The sequence below is a fragment of the Pseudochaenichthys georgianus genome, chromosome 19 (genome assembly GCF_902827115.2).
Source record: "Pseudochaenichthys georgianus chromosome 19, fPseGeo1.2, whole genome shotgun sequence".
Lineage (NCBI taxonomy): Eukaryota > Metazoa > Chordata > Actinopteri > Perciformes > Channichthyidae > Pseudochaenichthys > Pseudochaenichthys georgianus.
Genome location: NC_047521.1, coordinates 7,922,764 through 7,946,426, shown reverse-complemented (window position 1 = coordinate 7,946,426; position 23,663 = coordinate 7,922,764). Strand labels below are relative to the sequence as shown.

Genomic DNA, 23,663 nt, shown 5'->3' with positions numbered 1-23,663 from the left:
ACGTTTGAGAAATTACGAACGGCTCATTTCGGAGGACACGCGCGCATCTGCTTGACGCCGGGACGACCAGCGACTCTCCCCTACAGGCGCTCGGACGCGAAGGCCCGCCCACAACTGCGTGCACGTCTGTGACCGCAGTTTTAATTATTATTAAACTGTGAATATTCACTCAAATAAATACAAAATATAATAAAATGAACATTAAGGTGCAGCATTTTCGATGAACTGAAATTATCTGTATTTGAACTGTACTGTACTAGCACCTAAGCAGCCAGTTTGACATTAGGACTTGCTTGTCATTGTATTTTCATGTTTTTTTAAAGAAAAATGAACTTGTCCACATTGCTTGCCGAAAGGGCAGATCTGCTGGCACTAACAATGTCTCCTGCTGTGGAGAAAACCCTCTCGCTAGGGACAGAGGTAGCAGATACAGCCAGGTAGCGCTTTGCTAACATGGCAACATAAGGATATTTGGCGTTTGTAATAGCTTTGGCTCGGTCTGAAGTTGTTGCGAGTGGTGGAAGCTTAAATGCTAGTGGGAGTTGGGTTTGCACTTCAGTCTTTTTTCTTTTGGTACCGGTGATATTCACGTTCGGGTGATGCCTTTTCAAGAGTGTGCAAGTTTGATGTATTGCCAGCCGCGTAACCAATTTTAGTTGAACAATGCCGACAAACAGCTTTGGTTCGGTCCACCTGTCTTTGTCCGTCATCCTTGTACGTAACTGCGAAACCAAAATGTTCCCAAACCGGAGACTTCAATGATGCTGGAGGATTTTCGAGCTCAACTTTATCTGCGTTCGCCATTAATTTTTGACAGTTCCTCAAATTACTGACTACAAAAAACGCATCCCTCTGACCAGCTCTCATAGTATGCCTCTCATCCAATGAAATGACCTGCTCACTCTATGACGCGTTGAACCCAATGTGAGCAAATTACTCTGAATGCTGCGACGCAGCACTTGAGATTACTTCCAAAAAGTTGTTCACGTTCTCAATTTTTTACGTTTAACGTTATATTCGTTCGGTACACTTCGGTACACACCTGTACCAAACCGAAGGGCCTGTACCGAATAATTTCGGTACGTGTACCGTTACACCCCTACTAGCTAGTAGCTAGCACGTTAGTTAGCATTACAGCCTTGTCATTTTTATTAGCCTTAACATGAAGTAACATTAAGTGAATGTTAAATAGTAAGAGTAGTTGTCATATTTCGTGAACCCTTTGAAGAGTACTGTCACCGGTGTGATCATTCTATAATACACAATTTAAGCCCGGGGAAGAAATGCTAACGCTAGCATCGGCGATCGCCGATCTTTTCTACTTCATTAACATTAAACATTAAAAAGACCAGGCAGTTCAGAGAGAATCAAAGGAAGGCAGGTAGGCAGCTTTGCATGACATTCTTCTGGACGTGTTTCATTGTGGTGATAGTGAGGGTAGTCAATCGTTTTGTTGACAAGACAGTAGTGACGGCCATCTTGGTGGCCTGTGTTGTTCTGCGAGACCAGAGATGTAGTTCATTAAGTGTTTCACACAAACAAATGTGTTACTTCACAGTTTTATGACACATTTTTTTTTTTTGATTTGCAAAATTATCTTTTAAAAATTGAATATGTGTAATTCGTGGCACAATTAAAACGGGATCGAAAGATAATCTTTCTCTCTCCATTGACTTCAATACATAATTTTTTCGAAATATGGTCCCATGGAGCTCCCCCAGAAGGGGAGCGACTTCGCCACTCAATGGACATGAACAAGGAAAAACACTTTCTTTGTTGCCTTTTTCTTATCATACATAGTGTTACTGTTTTTGTTACCATTTAAATATTGAATTCTATTTATTACTTTTATTTTTAAATCAAATGCACCCGTTTTAGATAATATATTTATTTTTATGTATAGGTTGATTTGCAGGTTGGTTGTTATTTGTATAATTATTGTATTGTTACTGTGTATTTTATAGCTATTTATTGAATTGAAATAGTGTTATGAACACTCTACTAATGTATGTATTTTGGTAGATACAAGAATACATGCCTCAATGAATCTTTGTAATATATGTATGTTTTCTAGTTTAAATAATCATACCAGTATTTAAACAATGTATGCTGGTCACCTGGAATCCTGGTAAGTTTCCAGCATGGTATATTTAATACTATTATTAAACATAAGCTGGTGTTCGATGGATGCTGGTGACCAGCCCAACATACCAGTATGCTATGCTGGTGTGCTATTTTCTTTAGCTGGCCAGGATGGCAGGTTTAGCTGGTGGCTAAACCAGCCATCCTGGCCAGCTAAAGTGTCCAAAACCCATCTAAACCAGCCAACCATTCCAGCCTAATATCTACTGGCTGATCAGGCTGGCTGGAGTTGGTTCAAGCTGGTTTTTTCAGCAGGGACAATAGAAACTTAACTAACTACTTGTTTTCACCACAAGGTCTGAGCCCTACCTCGTGGTAAGTGAAGACAACGTTTTTACCAAATTTAAAAATGAGATATTTCACTCTAAACAACAAATATTGACCTTATGGTTTGACTAGCTGAAAAGTAGGATTCATCCTCTGTGTACTATAAATATCTGTATAAAATGTCGTGACAAACCATGATTTTGTTGTTGGTATAGTCCGGAGAAAGTGGAGAAAGGACTAACTGCAATCCCTGGAGCCCTAGTGCAAGAATGGCTAAAAACTATATTGATTTCACCCTGCTGAAAACCGATTTTTTTTTGTTGTAAAACATAGCACCAAGCATGTAATCTACGGAGCAGAACTCTTTGCTGCAGCGATTTAATGTCAGTTGTACTTTAAGAGTTTGACCTTAGAAGAAACTGTGGTGCACCACCAGAGCAGAAATCTGAAACACTTTGTACTTTCACAGTCTAAAAAGGTGATTTACTAAATATATACAGACAAACTGCACGCATAAATGTGTCCGATAATTGTATTATTTGAATCAGATCATGTTTCAACAAGTCATTTTGAATGTTAGTGCTGCTCACGTTAGGAATAAACACCAGTAAAGAGGTTTTTCTCCTGTTCCGATCGTTTTAACAGGCTTAAGCTTCTCAGTTGGCAGCGGTTTACGCTTTTATTTTGTAACATAATACCAGCTTTCTATTAGACCCTGACACACACATCTCTCACAGCGGGTGTACCGCTTGTCTTGTCTTCGGTGCATCAACACTCTTTCTTCTCGCACTTCACCGTGAATTATCCGCAGCAGTCCTACTTTGCACATGTTATTTTTATTCTGTGTCTCCTGCTAATTTGTTACTCATGCTAATTTCTGTATAAACAATTGTGTAAACAGGATTTGCCCAAGGGGAAGCCGAGTAAAGGGGGGGAAGGGGGTGAAGTCTAATTAAATCTGACTTTAAATCTATTGTTTTTCTGTTTTTCTGGCAGGAGATAACAATGAAGACTTACTGGTGGTGTTGTATCTGACACCGTAGAACCACTCGGGACAGGGTCGTGATACCATCTGGCCCGCGCTGCTTCGGGGCCAGCAGGTGCCGATGCCATCGATGGAGGTGTCACAGGAGGGCCCCGGGCCTGAAGCGTGAGGACAGAAATGTAAAGACACAAACACGCATTCCTATCATGGCTCGGGACTACATACAGCCCATGGTGAAATCCTGACAATGCTCCAATGATCTTGGCAATAAATACTGGAGCTGATTAAGCCGTTTGTGTGCACACATTTTAATGATTACTCCTGAGCGTGGTCTCCTGCTGAGAGTCGCCAAATCTATTTCAAGCCCTGTTCAGCTCTTTGATGTAAGTACTTATAATACGAGTTCAGATCAAACTTGTTTCCCTCGTGGGGTAGAACACAACAATTGTGCTTTGTACTGTAGTAACTGCGTAGGTAATCAGTTTCACACACTCACCGCTCCACTGGCTTGTGGCGTTGCTCAAGGTCTGGTTCCAGGAGGCGGCCAGCGACTGTACTGCAACCCAAGATGGAAGAAGAGAATCATCAATAACCTCAATCTCTGTTTGCACACTGAATGGAGGGCTATGAAAGTCTCATTAGATGCAGCTTAACAGCTACAAAAGGGTGAGCATTAAAGGGCAACGGTAAACACTGGTGACAGACCTTTCCCTGGGCAATATCAAGGCGGTAGCAGCATATATGTATGAAGACATGCCCCTGGGGGGAAGGCTATTAATTCTGCAATAACTTAAGAGGACTTAGATAAAAAAAGATCCAGAAATAAGGATTGTTCTTGGGGGCAAAGTTGACGCCTCAGTCTCATGCTTTCACATTATTTTGCAAAAGCATGTTTTCACACCTGCTTGTGGTGAGAAATAAATCAAAAGCAACATTTAGATTTTAGAAGCACCCCCACAAGCAAAACCACAACATTAGTTTGCTTGAATGCCTAAAAGGACATGTTTTATGTTTTTTTGACAAAGACTAATTATTACTGAATTACTTTTCTCCAACTGATTGTGATTGTGCTTGTTATTTAAGCCAAGCAATTATGTCTCCATTAATCAAGTTGTTATTCTTTTAATAATGAGCTTTAAAAGGAGAATTTGCAAAAGAAATAAGACGTTTATGACCAGTGTTGGGTAATAAATGCCATTACATTAAAATTCCGTTTCAATAATCCCAGTCAGGATACTTTCACAGTTTTATATTTGACTTGTTGGCCGTCTTAATGGGAGTTTTATATCTTATAACTATGACTCAGCCTGTGAAAATGGTTTAATTATATCTTCTGTAGTTTTGGAGGAACTTTCGTCACTGAGAAAATAGCTCTTGGCTTACGCTTAAAGGGGACATATCATGCTATATTTGAACAATATATTGTAGGGCCATAAAGTATATAAATATAGGTTTTTTTTCAAAATACCAAACAGATCCTGCATTTTAGCCATGCCTCATTTCGCTCTATTTGCTTTTTCCAGCGCTGTTTTTGCAGGGGGCTGATTCTGTGAGCTGCAGCTGACCACGCCCCCCTGCAGGAGAGGGGAGCATGCTTTGAGATCAGCTGCTGGGCTGTCAGAAGAGGGGGAGAAAAATACCGTGTTTTATTCTTATAGAAGTAAGAAGAGAAGTAATGGGGCAGAAACCCTCCTTTTTACGCAGCGGACATAGACATCAAACGGCGACACATATTCAGTTGGCAGTTACTTTGGCATTAGGGCAGGGATATCTAGATACTTTCCAAGGTTTGACATAATGAATTGTGCTACTGTTAAAGCAAGCAATGATGTTTTCAAATCTGTAATCAAAAAGTTCCTCAAAAACACTATTGAAGCAGTTCTTGCCGTTGCTACGTTAGTTCAAACAGTAACAACGGACTACTTTTCTTAGCGGATGCATGTCAATTTAAATCAATGCATACAACTATTTTTTAAATCAATAAAATCATTTTCTAAATCCATAAAAGCATTTAAATTAATATTGGGAGTTATATCGTTACTTTGTTGAGAATGTGGCCATGTGTAATAAGCGGGATAATGTGCACATTGTATAATGTGCCTTCATGCCGATCTAGATCCCTCCGCTTTGCGTCGGGATCAGCCTGTCGGTGTTCTTTTCCCCATAATGACCGCGTCGCTGCACATTATCCCTTACATATGATTATATAGAGTCATTGTTCATTTGTTTTAAAGCAGGAGGCGCAAACGCTTGCCTCGGGGAGGGAGAAAAAGAGCCACAGCAGAGAATAAACAGAAGGGCAACCATGGCAACCATGCAAGGGAAGTCTTGTTCGCTGCTTTTGTGGCAGACTACAGCACCACTTACAGGCCTGGCATATGTACTCCAGCGTCTCCAGCGCTTTCGAGCGGCAATGGCCGGCCGTGGCCCAACCTCTCATTCCCCTGATAGGTGGAGAATTGACCACTGAGCGGAGCACCCCTTTTGTGACTTAGAAAATAATTCAAATCTGGATCAGTCTGTATCAGATCCGTTACAGCCCCTTTTTTTTTTAGAGATTTGGGTATAGAGGAAAAGAGAGAGGGTTGTATGTTCTGACACATATTTATGTATACAAGACGTACAAGAGTCCATTTTGCATGATAGGTCCCCTTTAAGTTTCAAATATGTTGGCCTTTACCAGGACGTTTTTGTTGTTGTATTACTTTTGTTTTTTTACACTCAATTCCAGTGCCAATCGACACCGAAGCTTGTTTTTCTTTCATCTACAAATGTGCTCAATGTAGAATAAAGACCTTTGTCTAAATGAAACAGATCCTAAAGATTGATAGTCTCCTTATTTAAATCAGGAAATACCTGATCAAGGAAGATGTTTTCAAGCTAAAGACAGAGGGTGTCGTATTGTCATACTGATATTCTGTACAAACTGTGAAGTCCACTGAGACAAATGTAACATTTGTGATATTGGGCTATATAAATAAACATTGATTGATTGATTGATTGATTGATTGATTGATTGATTGATTCATCAAGCGGCAGAATCAGATTCTATTTCAGTGCCAACTTATGATACTTAATTACAACTGTAACAACTGACTCCAAGAACAACTATTAAACTACTATGATAGGTATTTAAATCATCTTTTGAGTCATTTCATAAATCAAAAATGGCAAACTGTGGTTGAAGCTTCTCCAATGAGAGGGTTTTCTGTATTTTTAATATTGTAAACAAAATATTTAGGGGTTATTGAACTGAAAACAAAGCTATGAACGCAGACATTTGGTCTGTGTTGGATATTTCTCACTTTAACAGAGACATTAAAGGACAGAAGATTGGCACCTAGCTGTGTCATGACACAGCAATGTGACAGCATAATACCAACATTGTGAGTATGAAACCAGGAGGCAAATAAAAACAGGAAGATCATTACTGGATTTGCATATCTCTCTGGGTGTTTACTGTGGTTCAGTGTTGTAGTCCGGCAGTGAGGAGCTTGACCCCAAATTCTCTGATAAAGTTTTTTTCTCTGCTGATTATTCATATATAGGGTCTATATAAAGATATCCAAAATGTCCCCACACCACGCCGCTCCTCCGCTCCCTTCACTGGCTTCCGGTAACTGCTAGAATTCACTTCAAGACACTGGTACTTGCGTACCATGCTGCGAATGGATCTGGCCCTTCCTACATCCAGGACATGGTTAAACCGTACACCCCAGCACGTGCACTACACTCTGCATCAGCCAAACGGCTCGCTGCACCCTCGCTGCGAGGGGGACCCAAGTTCCCATCAGCAAAAACACGGTGGTTTGCTATCCTGGCTCCAAAATGGTGGAATGAGCTCCCCATTGAAATCAGGACCGCAGAAAGCTTACACACCTTCCGGCGCAGACTGAAAACTCATCTCTTTCGACTCCACTTCGAGCGATAGAATGACTAACAAAGAACTGCTAACAGAGCACTTATATACTAATAAAGGACTGGCTTATCTAAAGCCAGTTGAGTAGCACTTGAAACGATTGGCTCTTTGAAACCTGATGTTCTTATATGATTCTGTTTTCTTCAAGGTTGTGTCTTCCTGGTCGAATGTACTTATTGTAAGTCGCTTTGGATAAAAGCGTCAGCTAAATGCAATGTAATGTAATAATGTAATGGTGTGGAGTTCTCACCCTTGGGCAATTTGAATTTTTCACGATTTTGCGCAGGTACCCTTATTCGCGATATTCGTGAATCGCTGAATTAGGGGGTAGGGCTACTCTTTGACGTCTAGTGTAATGTAACATTCACATATTACAGCATATGATATACCATAGTAAAAAGGAATAACATACCTTTCCAACGGTGTATTATACATGTCTTTGTGATGAATAATAACGTCACATGACACTGGAATGTATGTCTTGCAAGGACGATCTACGGACATTTTTATAATAGTTTCCTAAAAATAAGGGGAAATATCGATTATATGTGCGGTATCACTGGAGGTCTGCTAATATGGTGTATTGATGTGTATTATAATAACTGAATGCCTCATTATTAAAATTATGCGTCACAATGGTCGTTTCTGTATTTTATTTCAATTTTGCCGAGTCAGCATATTTGTATTATCGCTTGTAAATCACGTGTAAGGCATTCAGGGCAACTCTGCAAATTAAAGTTTTCTGCTCATACAAACAATTTACCAATTAGTTTTGCTTAATCTGGTATTAAGATATATGAGGGTTATTGTTGTTGTTGTTCTCACAAGCAAGCAAGCACATGCACACATATTATTGCACTCTACTTTACTAATGTTATGACCAGTATTGATAACAAAGACAATTTTATTGCTGAAGGCAAACTAAAGAAAATTACAACAGTCAAGAACCACAGAAGTCATTTTAGCTTAACTAGCACATAAATGTTATATACTGTACGTATGTGCATATATAGTCTGTTATTGTCAGTGTTCGTTTCACATGTTTTCATCCTCAGTCTCTGCTTGGAGACATTCCCTGGTCTTTTGATTAAAACAACCATGTCCACCTTCACATTTACAGAATGATGTACATGCCATTCCGGCAATGTAACAGCCACATCGCTTAGTTTTACAAGGTACGGCACTGTCACACGAGCATTTGATCACTTTCAGCAGCTCTTCTGGGGCGAAGGCAACATTTTCTGCTGCAATTGTTGGATACAGAGAAGAGCTACCTTCATCCTTGGACCAGCCATAATTCAGAGGGTCCATAGGTGGAGCGTTAGGCTGAATGGCTTGTCTCCATATCGCTACTTGGAGGTGACCTCTTGCCACATTTTCTCTGAATGTCTCGTTTGTTAGAGGAAGAGTTTGGAGTTTTGGAGCACCACCAATGCTGCGGGACACTTTCGTTGACCATATCTTTTGTCTGGCTTCCGTCATTGACTCGCATTCGGGGTGACCATAGCAGGAAAGTAGAAATCGTGCCGATTGTTGAACGGCATCTTCAACAGAACAGTTGATGTCGCCAAAATTGGACAGTGAGTGGACATTGGACCTCAGAACCTTCAGTGCCACTCCCTTCCCGATGCCATAATACGTTGCGACGGTATCACAGCCGGTCACGCCGTGAGCAGCTAATAAGTTGCCCATCACATCACGGTTCTTTTCAACGCTTGCGTTAATGTCAATGAAAGACCTTCCTTTCACCAGAGAAACCATCATGACATGGCCAGTGATGTCACCCTTGAACACAAAGTGGCATAGCAGAACAAAGACGTCTGTGTCGTCGGCAACAACAAGGACTTCTGAAGCTCCGACATATGCAATCTGTCGGATTATCATTGTGTCAGCCTCTTCATGTGTTATGGACATGTCCTCTCTTCTGGTGACCACACCTCGACTGGTTTGAACTGGAACTGGATCATTCCCAGTGACAACCAATGATGCTGTCAACACATCTTTATGGGCTACAAGGTCATCCACTATCAAATCAATCAGTTGTTTCTTGTTGCTGCTAACAGTAAGCAACACCTTCTGCGGTGGCAGTCGGGCTGTTGGGCGAAGTGTGTACACTCTACTGGCTCCCTTGTCCCGGTCACTTCTAGTAGACTCCTTAATGCTACCCTCGTTGTACCTATGAACAAAATGTTATATTCCACATCCCATAATGTTATATAGTATATACAGACACAGCGTGATTAGTTCTAGTTTTGTTTTATGTTATATAGAATATACAAACCTGGCATATGTTACTAATTAGTGTTAGACTACGTGTAGTTTTACAAAGTTATATAGTATATACAAACCTATCGAAGATTAGGTACACGTCACTCTTCTGTAGATGAACCTGGATGTGTCGACGAAAGTTGCAGAGGAAGTCTTGCACAGTACTACCACCGGTAGGCCAGCTTACTACCCACATAACTGCACATCCATCCAGGAATGAAGCAGTAACATCAGCATGCCTCGATGACACTTCAACTTTCAGAGCGTTTTTCAGGGTTGACTTAGTTTTGGCCTCCTTCATGTGCCCGCTGTCATCAAACATTGATGTTGGTTTTGGGGACAATTCGTGTGACATCAGATTGTTCGTATCGAATTTTCGATGGCTGGACTGCAAAGCCATAGCTCTGGCATAGATCATCTCTGTGTCAAATAGTTTCATATCACCAACTTTGATATGCTTGCGAAACACTGCCATCGTCGTGACACATTTCTGAATTGGCGCATGGAAGCTCGCTGGCCAACCTGCTTCGAATGTTTCCATTTGCTTTGTTCCCAGCTCCACGGCTTTGTCAACATTCACAGAGGAATGGTCAAATACCTTTTCTGTCACAATGTTTACTAGTCCCTCTGGGTGTTGATCATTGTTGAGTGGATCAATGCAAAGTTCTAACTTCTCTCGAAGATGTTTTCTGTCCTCTCCGTCTGATTTCATTCTCGCTTTCATCTCTTCTTTGTGATGGGTCTGTGATGGACATTTATTCCATTGCTCGGAGATAATATAAACCATATCGGGCATGTAGTGAGCAGCTGCATAGAACAGAGGCATCATCTCCTTGACTGTAGCCAGATGAAGTGGCCAGTCTGCTTCCCTTTCCGCCCGAATATATTGCATAATTGTGAAGACCGGCTTGATCAAACAATCGACCCACAGCTTAGTCTTAGTCTGTTTTTTGATGCTGCATCCTCCAAGATCTTCATTAGGTCATCCATCCTCTCCAACTCATGTTTCTCAAAGACTGGTTTGAGGAGTTCCTCCACCAACATTCTCAATGCTCTTATGTTCTCAGGGAACTTCTTTCCTATCCGCATCTTCAGCACACCACCGAATGATGAACTCAGTACCTCCACTATACCACTCTCCGCCATAAGGGACCCAATGCATCCTACGTAGCTCATCAAGAGATGCATGCCCCATATAATAATCGATATTTCCCCTTATTTTTAGGAAACTATTATAAAAATTTCCGTAGATCGTCCTTGCAAGACATACATTCCAGTGTCATGTGACATTATTTTTCATCACAAAGACATGTATAATACACCGTTGGAAAGGTATGTTATTCCTTTTTACTATGGTATATCATATGCTGTAATATGTGAATGTTACATTACACTAGACGTCAAAGAGTAGCCCTACCCCCTAATTCAGCGATTCACGAATATCGCGAATAAGGGTACCTGCACAAAATCGTGAATAATTCAAATTGCCCAAGGATGAGAACTCCACACCACCCTAGATATCTTTATATAGACCCTATATATGAATAATCAGCAGAGAAAAAAACTTTATCAGAGAATTTGGGGTTAGGGTAAAAATAGCCCTTTGACTGCCGGACTATTACAACTCATACTGTACTGTACTACTGAATAATATAAAATACATGTTGTCCATAAACATAAGGAGAGTTGGCATTTAGTGGTCGTATAACTGAAGAGACTGAAAATCAATTGAAGCACCAGTAGTACCAGTAGAGCAACTTGAAACACGCAGGGTGTAACTGCCGGCCGTTTTAAAAGCTTGTAACAGTTGCTGTCATTGTAAACATTGACTTACATGAGACATTCCCGGACAGCATGAGCAGGGCTTCACATGTCAGATTCTCCAAAGAGCCTGAAGGCAGCAGGCTCATGATGGCACACACCTGCAGAGACACAACACACATCAATGAGTCACAAAATCCACAACATCATGTCAAATACAGGTTTTATAGCCTCTTAAACATACAATATGTACATTTCGACTGCTAGGGCTGCCTAAAAAAGAACCTTCTGCACTAAAAGTTTGAGTGCAGAAGGGATGAATTATTTCTTCACCATCATCAACATCATCGCAGTCAGATTCCCCCAGTGTTCATTGTTCAGGAGGTTTTTACCAGGAGCCGAATTATCCGCAGATGTCTCCTCTCCAAAACAAACGGACCCACTGATTAAAAGCGGTAAAAAACCCTGAGTAAAGCAGTTTTACATAACAAATCAGCATTTTTCCGACACCGCTCGACAGAAGGCAGATGTCCCAGAGAGGCTGGGACATGACTGGCAACGAATGTTTGCTCAGCTTGTTTCTCTAAATACGTGAGATCCAAATGTTGAGGATGATTTCACTGGGAGACAAATGATCAACAGAAGAATCTCCTTTTAACAAAACAAGTAGACCAATTGATGAAAAACTGTAAAAACACAGAATAAAGGGGATACATGTCTTTCTCCAATGAGGTTCCTTGCATTGCTTGTGATGGATAAGGTGAACAAACTAGAAGAAACACAGAATAAAGCATTTTGAAATTAAAATTCATCCTAGATGTAAAAGTAACTTGTAAAAAATGTGGCTTAAAATGTAAAAGTTAAATTATAAAAACCAAAACTCTAACACATACACAAGAGGGATGCACATGCCATTAGAGGCAACCATACAGTATGTACCGTTATCTTGACTCAAATGATCTAGGTCTGATGGAAAACATTGTGGATACTGTAAACACACAAATCATCTAAATATAAAACATAGTTGTTTTAAGACATTTTACTGCAGAAAAGTTGCATATACTTGTATTCCCTCACGTGCAGCCAATGAAGACGGCTGAATCCAGTTGAAGGTCTCTGTGCCCTTGAGCAGAGGATGCATGCATTAACAACCCCTCATCGCCTAATATGGAGCACTTTGTAGTGTGTAATCTCAACACTCTTTCATGTTTACAGATACACAGATTTAATAAAACGTAGGCTCAGAAGTTCCTTACTTTGCCTTCTTCTGCTGAATAAAAAATATTTCAGTTTGGTTGCAGTCGGCCTACTTATCGTGTGTGCGGAGAGGGAAACACATTTAAATAATGCACATAATTATAAAACTACAGTACAGGGGAGGGTTCCTGTATCTGCTGCGTCTCCAGTGTGTTTGTGCTTGGTCCCTGCTCAATAACAATTGAAGCAAATCATACATTTACACACCGGAGATGAATAACCTCTATTTGCCGGTATTTTAGAGGACAGCACAACAGATCAATTTTTCATCCACACTTTGACCTTCACTTGATTTCTCGTGACTGCTCTGGGAAAAAGTAAAAACATCCCTTGAATGTGTGCATTGCACTGCGTGGAAACCCTGATCGCTGCTGGCAGCTTCTGTCGGTGCCACTTCATAAGAGACACAAAACACCACAAAAGGCTGAAACATTTCATTTCTTTAGTTTTCCTGGGCTTCTCAACAGTAGTTGACCCTCATCTGGGTTACATGTCGGTGCAGCTGTCCTTGAGTACGAGCCTGTTCCCTGCGGACGGCTACTATTACCCATATACTGTAGCCAACGTTTCTTTCCCTCTTTAAATAAAACATTCCGCCTCAATAATGTAGCATCGGAAACGATAAACATAAAGATGGAACTTAAAGAAGAAGTCTAAATAATTGAAATTCCTGATTTTTTGTTGTGTTGTTATTAAAAGTGTCGCTCTGGAGTGTAAAAAAGAAAAAGGCATTCATAGCTCATGGCCACGGCAGCATGAAATGTGAAATACCAGCAGCGGGGTGACATTGAGCAGAAAGCTACACTGGCCCAGATTGTAAAGAGGAGCTCCTGATGTTACACGCTCAGTGAGTCCTGCGCAGGTATCAGGGCACACTGACACACTGTGCTGTGGTTATTAAAGCTCAGCAGCTGATCGACAGGCAGGATGTAAACGAGGATCACACAAACTATTCAATCAGCGGGCGGTATTTTCTGCGGTTGCGCACATCATAGAAAAATGAATAAAACCATGATGAAGGAATTTAAATTACATAAATCATGGCTTCAAAATTATCATGAGGTTGAATGGAGTATTGTCAACAGAAAAAGCCAAATGTAACCATATAATAAATAGTTAAATAGTAATAGTTTGATATACTGTATGTGCTAAAGTATTATCATTAATAATGCATCATGAAATTACTTTTTGAATCATTTTGCTACTAGATCAAGCAAGACTTTTCAAAGGGGCCTTTTTTTGCTCAATTTCAGGAGTACAGTGACATGTCTCTATGGTTTAATGTTCAAAAAGCTCTTTATTTTTCTCATACTGCCTGTGCTGCAGCACCTCTTTTCACCCTCTGTCTGAAACCAGAGCCAAGTCTGCTCTGATTGGTTAGCTGGCAGCTTAATCAACCAATTAGAGATGTCCCGCCCCTTAGGCTATCACGTACAATGTGTTGGGGCGATTACCAATCGAATTGGTAGTGTTCCACAGTGATGTCACTATGTAACATAAGTAAACTAAGGAGTCTAATGGAGGCGTTTCAGGCAGGGGGGGGGGGGGGGGGGGGGAGTAGTTGGAGAGGAAACAAAGGGATATAGCCTTTGCAGACCATTTACATGCACAAAGACCTATATAACACACTACTGGACAGAGTAAACCCATAAAAGCATAATAGGGCCTCTTTGAATATTTTGTTTCGTGAAAGAGATACATACAGGTCATGCAACGTAATCGTATTATGTCGATCAAGCAAGACTATTTTTGCAATGATTTTTGCCACTATTAAAGTGTGGTTTATTGGAAAGATTCAAACCACTAAAAGTGTATTTAGTAATTGATTACACTTTCAATTGCTATTAACACATTGCCAAAGCTTTTAATATTTACTTGATCCAAAGGTTTCTTGTTCATTAATCGAGAAATCTTTCCCCGCTCAAACCCTACTTTCTGGTTTAACAGTTTAGCTTAGATCCGTGGAAATTAAATTCCGCGGTCTTTGGCTTTTGCAACTTCATGAAAGGACCAGGGTTTTTTGGTGCAGTGAAACCAGCCACAGGCAAGCTTCCCAAACCTGCGGTTCATGATTATACTGGAAAAGAGTCAAGAAAGCACGATCCATGGTTAGTGTAAGATTTGCTTGGATTACGTAAATGCATGGTGGTCAGAAACCAATGCATAATGTGCTTTGAACAATTGCAGATTCATTGAAAGTTAAACGTATTGTTGTGAGGATGCACAGATATTTGTCTCAGTGTGTGTGAGCCACATCAGCCTTCTTTACTTTAACAAGCACTTCGAGATTTGTCTTGGCAGATGAGAAGCGCTATATAAATTAAATATATTATTATTATTATTATTACATGAGTGTGTGGCTCATTATTACATTTAAGTCAACAATCAAGACATGACTTTATTCTTCAATATGCTTTTTCTTCTATAAATAAATTAACATCAACTTGTTTGGAAAAAAATCTAAATATATTATATCTATAATCATTGCTGTTCCTTAAAGGTGACATGTCTTGCTTTTCCGGTTATTGCCCGTCCCCTTGTGTATTATGAAGGTGTTTTATGCATGTAAACGGTGTGCAGGGTCAAAACCCTCAAAGTACACCATGTAGCGAGTAAAACTCTAACACAGAAAATACCTCCCCAAAACGCCTCGTTGGAGATACGTCACTGTCCATTTGATTCTTCCGGGTACATCATGATGTCATGTCGTCCCCGGAACAAAATGGACCAATCCGTGGAGCCGTTACGTTACGTCCGCGGAGCCGTTACGTTAAGCCCCCGCTGATTGGTCCAAATGGACCAATCCACGACTTCCTCACACACACACTCAGTGCATGCAGCTCTGCTGATCTCTCCTCCCTGGCTGCAGGCTGATAACAGACAGTTGGGATTGCGGCGAAATTCTCTCTGCAGACCCATTCTCACAGCGTTTATCAACCTTTTGCTTACTCAATATCAAGCCACACTTATTGTTTTTACTTCGGCTGTGACTTTGTGTGTGCTCAGGGTGAGTTTGGCTGTGTTTCGCTGTGTATCGCTAAACAAGGAAATCACACCTCCACGGAGCTCAGCGCGATTCACAACGTCCCGACTGGTCCCGACCAATCGGAGCACACTGGGATGCAGCGAGCCGTTTAGTGGAGAGAGTGAATACACATACTTTACAGAGATGCTGTATGCGAAACCAATGTGAGTTTGGAAAATTGCACAGTATAAATCTATTCTAGTAGACCTCAACAATGGAATTATGATCAGTGGAAATGGCCATGACATGGGACCTTTAATATTTTGAATTCCGGAGGAGACATCCACGTGCCCATCCCGAGGAGAGTATACCTTTCTTTATAATATTCAATTAGAATCAGTAGATTTAGATGATATCTTATTATTTCAGATCTACATTCACATCTATGTATATAAAGTAGGGATGCACGATATTGGTTTTTTGAAACCGATACCGATAACTTGCTGCTTCTCAAGACCGATACCGATAACCGATAATAATATAATATATATATATTAGTGCTGTCAAAATTATCGCGTTAACGGCGGTAATTAATTTTTTGAATTAATTGCGTTAAAATATTTAACGCATGTGCAGAATGGCCCGCCCCATACGTGCCACCAGTGGCAGCGCCAGGGTATGGCTGGGGTAGGCTACACCCATACCAATAAATGGCTTAGCCCCACCATGAAAAATGATGTTAAAGTAAGCAAAATAAAGTCTGCCAACTCGCGGAGTAAATTGCACAGACAGCAGTTAGTAAGATTGATTTCAGCAGCCACGGTTTTGAAAACTTATGTCACGTAGTGATCGTCTTCTCAATAGAACATCTTTGATAACGGCGTGGTGTTGTAGCAGGAAGTCCCGACGGAGAATACTTTTGCTGTAGTACAGGGGTGCACATAACTGGTACGCAGGTTATGTGCGTAATCTGAAATGCGTACCGTCACTTGTGTCACAAAGTGCATTTGCGTACCGACGTACTTGTGAAGCTTTTCCAGAAGGCGGTTAGATCACCGGACGACAGAGTCGGTCTCCGTGTGCACAGACAGGGCGGCTGCGGAGGGAGACTCCCCCCCTCACTGGAGAACTGCGCTAAAACAGCTGATCACAACGTTCACACTCTGTGGTCACGAAGTACTCCACTAGCGCCCCCCCCCTCTGTCGACTTCCCTGAAGTAGCCTACTCCCCCGTTGATATCAACACGTAATGAATTAAGACCCTACGGTTTGATGATTGATAGGTGTGTGGGTTGTCTTTCATTTTGACACACAGACAAATGTTATAATAAACATAGATACTGTATGTTAAATGGATATATCCACCTTCTTTCATTTATCTTTCCATTCCCAACAATATACATAAATAAATGGCATATTTTGGACATAGTTCGAATGGTGATTAATCATGATGAATTAATTTTTTAAGCTGTGATTAATCTGATTACAATTTGTAATCGTTTGACAGCCCTAATATATATATATATTAAATGTACCTGTAGTTTTTGCACACCTGGTGGTAAAAAAAGACTAGTAGTGAGCAAATGACATGAGCATTACTACTATGAACACAACTAACCCTGGGGTCGTCTCTGGCAAACTTCTTGCCTTTTTCAAAAGCCTCGTCGATAGGTAAAAGCCCTGGTGCCTTTGCAGCTGGCTTTGGATTCGCAGCTAGTTTAGCAGCGCAGGCGTCTTCGTACGCTTTTAACACACCATTGTAGCCATGGCGATGTTTCAGGTGACTGATCAGGTTGGAAGTATTATAGCTCGTTGCCTTTTTGCCTCCTCGTGGAACTTCTGCATTGCATTTGTTTATACAAATAACAAGCAAACTATCTAACTCTGAAACTTTTAAATAGTCCCATACTACCGACGACTTGTTTGTTTACTGTCCTGGCTTCACGGCCGCACACCATTTACGTCACAGCCAGGCATGAGTTAGGGAGTGCTGGATTTTTGAAAAACTCCCCTCTTCCTAAACCACTAATACCACAGTACTGGCAAAACGGGAGGAGCCGAGTGAAAAACAAGCGCCCCTCATCCCAATCCACCTACACCGCAGTATTTTTTTCTTTTTTTACCCAAAGAATATATTGTATATTATCGGGGCTATTAATACTTTTATCGGGTTTATCGGGATGACGTCATAATTCCTAGTATCGGACCGATAATTATCGGGCCGATAATTATCGTGCACCACTAATATAAAGTACTCCCTGTTCCCTGGTTTCAATATGTTATGGGTGTATGGGGGTAATAGAACACAAGCCAGTTAAAATATATTGCTGTATGATTAATGTATGATCAGGTTGAAGTGTTGATGAATTATTGGTAATATGACACTTACCCTTGTGGATGTCCTGCACGGTTAATGACTTAGTAATGGTTTTAATTCTATTTTTGTCAATTATTTTCTTTATTTTACAGTTTAGAAAGCTCATTTCAAATCAGTGAAGCAGTTTGGATATGTCTGCACCTGTTTTCTATGACATCCATAGTGTCAATAGTGGTTCCTCTGCAAAAGGCCATGAAAACAAATGCAATGCTTTGAAACACCAAAGAACAAAGCAGCACTTAAATAATAAAAAAAAATAATCTTGAAACAAGTGGATTTGCATTGAAAGCAGGTTTAAATATTCACACCAGGCTGTCAGACAATGCTTCTATGTTTTGAAGTTGATCATATGTTTTGGATGCAAAAAAGATGCAACTCAAGTGCAGAACGTTGCACTGATAATTGGCTACAGCTGCAGGTAGATGGAAAAAAGGCCTCATCATTAAGACACCACGCACTGGACCTCTTCCATTCATGTCACAACAGACAATAACCTCCATTTTGATCAACGCATCGAATCCCAGAAAGACGAAACCGAGAGCCCCCTTAGCTAAGGTGAAGTCTTATCAAACACATATGCTGTATTTAAACTCAAGTTTTATTCAACACATCCTGCTGTATCTAAACAACAGGCTAATTTCACTGATACTGCTGTCCAGTTGCCATTGTGTTCGTCATCTCCAACAAAAACAAACCTAGCGTCTCACGCACTGTCCGCAGAATATCTGGATTCCCACACCCAGTCTAAAACAGACAGAGAGCTCTGATTCGAGCGTCACATATCTCACGCGCAATATCAAATGATTCTCATCACATCCGTAACAAAGACAAGATAACTAATCGATACCATATTAAACGAATATAACCGGCAGATGTATCAATATTTCTTTATTTTGATTCCATGTATTAGCACCTGTTAACTGTTTGCAGCTGTGACACAGTCACTTCCCAAACTGGGATGAGTAAAGTATATCTAAACTTATCTCAGACGGGGAATAATTAGTCATATTATAATTGAATTAAATATTTGATCACTTTTTTGGTGCCTTGTAAAGCTTAGGGCGCTGGTGTTTAAAATCTAACTACATCTGATTTGATACATTTCTGGCTTTACCCTGACATAAACCTTGGACTTTGAGAAACCAGAGTCGACATGTTTCTGTCACGATCTGTCTGTGTTGTGTTTTGTCTTGTCTTTTTCTGTCTTTGGTTTCATGTTTTATTTTGAAAAGTCTTCACCTCCTGTCTTGCCTGTTGCTTTCTGTCTGTTTTCCCTCCTACCTAATTACCTGATTGTGTTCACCTGGTGCCCCTGTGTTTTCTCCTCCCTCCTCACCTGTGTCTTGTTTGTGTGATTAGTCTTGTATGTATTTAAGTTCTGGTTTTTCTGTCTGTCATTGTCAGTTCATTGTTTGTCTATGACTGTGTTCACGGGGTAGTGTTCTGTTTGTTCTAGTTTAGCCTTGAAATCAAGGTATTATCTATTCTGTGAAATCTGCATTTGGGTCCTGCCTGCTTCACTCACCCTGACAGTTTCACTGTTTTCTGACATTTCATAGACCCTATCAAACTAGAAAATAACAGACAGTTGAATCAATAACGAAAAAGCCCAACACCTCGCATCACTCCCATCTGTGGGGGATACATGACTTCTAAATGGAAAGGCGCTCCAGAAGGAGTTATTTTATCCTGCATGGGCGGCTTTTAACAATCTGCCTCGCTGACACAGCCGGCATCATTTAATGAATGCAGACATGAAGATGTTATGCACTGTACTATATTGGTATGCTGGCCTTGTACTCCTATGTGTACATCTGTGTTTCTGTGCACTGGCTGTGAAAAGAAATATCTCTCTGGGACAATAATCTGAATATGAAGATGAGCTAGGAGAAATAGAGAATAGGGTTACATTTCTGATGTACTGTCCTGTCTGTGAGGATGAATTATATGTAAGTGAAATGACCTCCATTTATGTTTGTTTTCTGAGAGTGGAGGACAGATGATAAACTTCTTCTACATTGTTTTTGTAGCAGAATTTACCTGCAAATCTTGGGGTAGAAGGTAGAATATTTGCAAGTAGTATCCTATGTCTTTATTTTGGTAGATTGGTCTATTACTATTGTAATTTATTCTGTATTTTCAACATTGTGTATTCTTTCTTAGACACTTTTAATAAATGTAGTGAACTAGAGCTGCAACCATAAGTCTTTAAATCGATTAGTTCACTTTAATACAAAATGGGAGAACATTTAGATTTCTGTCTTTTCTCTGAAAAAAACAAAGTGTACATATTTTACTACCTTCTGACATTTCATAGACCAAAACAAATGACAAATAACCAGTAGAGGAATCAATCGTTTTTCATCTTATTTCTTTTAATTGCTGCTGAGACAAAACGATTTCCCAATTTAGGATACGCAAAGTATATCTAATTTAATCAAATTCAAGATGGGGTAGTAAAACAGCTTGTCATTTTGTAATGAAAATAAATGTTGATCACTTTTTTGGTGTCATGTAAAGCGTTCAGCACGACACGAAAGAAAGAAGAAATCATTCCAAATCTAAATACATCTGACTTATCGTGGAATAAAAGGTACAATATTTCCATAAAGTAGGAGTACTTCTGCACTGTTTTTGAGGTATGAGAATGTATATGTCATGCTACCTAAAACTCCCACTTCACTACATTTTATTTTACTCTACTGACTACTGTAGCACACATGTTACAGTTCTTCTGCTGATCTATGAGGTTAAGATAATACTTTATTCATCCCCGGGATCCATGACAAGTACTTTTTGTCCAAGTATTTATTACTCTTGCACTCGAGAAAATATTTAATTGCGCAGAGTACATGTCTACGCTGGGGCTACAGAGTAATAGATAAGCAATATTATAATTATTTTATTCATTATCATCATAAGAATTGTTTATATGTTTTACAAAAAGGGAGGATTGTGCTTTCTGATTCTGTGTCTTTTCACATTGTGTTTGCTACATGGAAAAAATGCATGGCAATAGCATTTTTATTATCTTTAAAATCACACACATCTCAGTATTTAAGAAATACTGAGGGACAAGAGCCCTTAAACAATGAACCTCAGTCACATCATCATTTTACCTTTTGACAGCAGCAGCAGCAGCAGCAGCAGCAGCAGCAGACAGGTGATAAACAAACAATGGACACACACACACACACACACACACACACACACACACACACACACACACACACACACACACACACACACACACACACACACACACACACACACACACACACACACACACACACACACACACACACACACACACACACACACACACACACACACACACACACACACACACACACACACACACACACACACACACACACACACAGAATGCAGGAGGGATCTGAGAGAAGGCTTCAGGGGATTCTTGACTATTCTTAGTGTGGCTCCTCACACACAAGAGGTAGGAGGAATTAAGTGATTCACCTCAAGCTGCCATTCATAGCAACATCAGCATCTGCACCACAAGTCCAGAACACTATAATGACTGTCAGGGAAGCCTTTCTCAACAACTTAACAATGTTAATTAGACTTTGCTTTGAGGGATCACACATGAGAACAGGAAGTGGAGCAATGCACTTGCTGCACTAACACTTCTAATCTCCAGTGTCCCAAATCCGTTTTTTTTTAGCATCAGCATTTGAGCCCCGCGTCCCATGAAGAGGAGGCATCGTGTCACTTGGGATGTTTTTCTCATGCACTGTAAAACCCATACAGCTCCATGTCTGTGTGTTTACGCTGAAACTCAGCCTTCCTGCTCCAAAAGCTTTTAGTTCAGCACATGTAATGGGTTTTATGATTTTTAAATAGCATTCCGAGATGGAGAAAATATCCAAAAACTAACATCTGGATGTGATGCTGATAAATCCCTTCGCATCAAGATTACACTCTGCTGAAATCCTGCGAAGAATAAAGATCCAGTTGTTTTTATTAAGCTATTTTAATTCAACCACAGGCTAGGGTTTTAGGATATAAAGCCAAAAAATAACTTACCTCAAGCAGACCGAAGCATTTGCGACGCATTTCCAATCCTGTATTTTTCACATAATGTTCATGTGGGACGTTAAATGTCTTCTTGTCACTTTAAACAACAATGTTTGTTCACTATCCCCTGAGTCACTTGTGAAAGTAGCACGATGTGTGCAGAGAATGTGATGCTGCTGCTGTGGGAAATGTCACTTCTGTCAACAGAGAGAGACGCGTGGTGAATGAGCAGCACAGATGATCCATTAAGACGATTCTTCTTCAGGTGAGCAGCTTCCCTCTCTTTTCCTTTGGTTTCTCTTGAAATTAAGTCACCGAATCCACCTTTGAAGAGAGAAGCGCACCGTCACACAGAAACCACGGTGCCCTTCACAGCTGGCCCCGGACCAACAACTCCCTTTGCATGCGTTTTTCTGTTCCGCCGGCTACACAGCCATCGTGTCCCACCGCTTCCTATCCGGTGTGTGAGTGCCGGCTGCGCTCCGTGCTCCAGATCATGTCGTCGACGCACCGCCCACGTTGTGCCATTTAAACCGGGGTGTGCTACGCGATTGAGGAATAACTAAATTCCTCATCCCGGAGTTAATTATGCAACGTCTCTACGGAGTTGCACATCCTAATCCATAATCCCTTTGCGATCTAGACGTCACTGCTGTGAAAGTTAGGCGACGGGAGTGCATTTATTTATGGAAAGAGGAAAGGATCCGCGCGCATTACAGAAAAATAAGAGAGGCTTACACAGGAAAGGGACCCCTGTTCTCCAGTTGAATTAGTGCCAAGATCAGAGTTGACTGATTTGGCCGTGAGAAAGATGGACAGATGGTCACACTGTGTCAACACAGTTCAGAATGTCTCCCCAGAGGAGGCAATTTTAAATAAAATTAAAAAAAAAAAATATATATATATATATATATAGGCCTATATATATTTTTTTTAAATAAACAAGGTAAATATTATATAATTGGTATTAGTAAAATGTATAATCTACGATAAAATCTCGTTTAAAATTGTGTTACGACGATGTCTAAAGTTACTGATAAGTCACATGTTTCCTGCCTGGCCTTGCCCATGTGTCTTTACCTTTATATATACAGTCTATGGTCATTACCCTCTCTCGTCTGGGCGGTAAGAAAGGAGCCCTCAACCAGTGCAGCAGCAGCCACTAGCAGCTGACTGTTGCTATCTGTAAACTATGATGCCGAAACATAATTTCAGCCAATCAGCATCGTCAAATCTGATGATCACCGGGCGCCAATGTCAGCGCCTGGTCCACACTAGTTCTGACTCGCCGCCCTCGCCCCCGGAGCAGCAGTCTTCGTCTCCCCAAACTACGCCGCCCCTCTGCGGCCCGCAGAGGATACCACGGCAAAACAGAGCCTGCCCAGGTATACAAGTACGGTGTACCCGCCTGTACAGTGGGGTTATAGGCGGTCATTTTGCAGCTCGTGGCATAAAAATAGACAAGGGAATATTCATGTGAAAATAGATTCATATTCTGCCATGCCTGTAGAAATGTAGGGTCAAACATAATGCATACAATAGCACAGATGCCTTCACCACGAATGGCTACACAAAGATCTCATATCCCAAGATTATCAACAAGCTAATGTTGCAGCTGAAATGTTCTCCAGGTCACAAAGTCAACCTCACATGATGATGTGATACCAGTTTTCAAGCACAGTAA

The 23,663-nt window shown here is 40.7% G+C and overlaps 1 protein-coding gene across 1 annotated transcript in view; it reads right to left on the bottom strand.

Annotated features, from left to right (window-relative positions):
* LOC117465060 (corticotropin-releasing factor receptor 1-like) overlaps positions 1-22,475 on the bottom strand; it is a 118,404-nt gene extending 95,929 nt beyond the window's left edge. Inside the window, exons 1-4 of the mRNA XM_034107929.2 lie at positions 21,989-22,475; positions 11,416-11,503; positions 3,891-3,950; positions 3,427-3,552 (exon numbers count right to left, since the gene is read on the bottom strand). Of these exons, the coding sequence (XP_033963820.1) occupies positions 3,427-3,552; positions 3,891-3,950; positions 11,416-11,503; positions 21,989-22,018 (304 nt within the window). The 5' untranslated portion in view covers positions 22,019-22,475. The remainder of the gene's footprint in view (positions 1-3,426; positions 3,553-3,890; positions 3,951-11,415; positions 11,504-21,988) is intronic.
* Between the last annotated feature and the right edge of the window lie 1,188 nt (positions 22,476-23,663).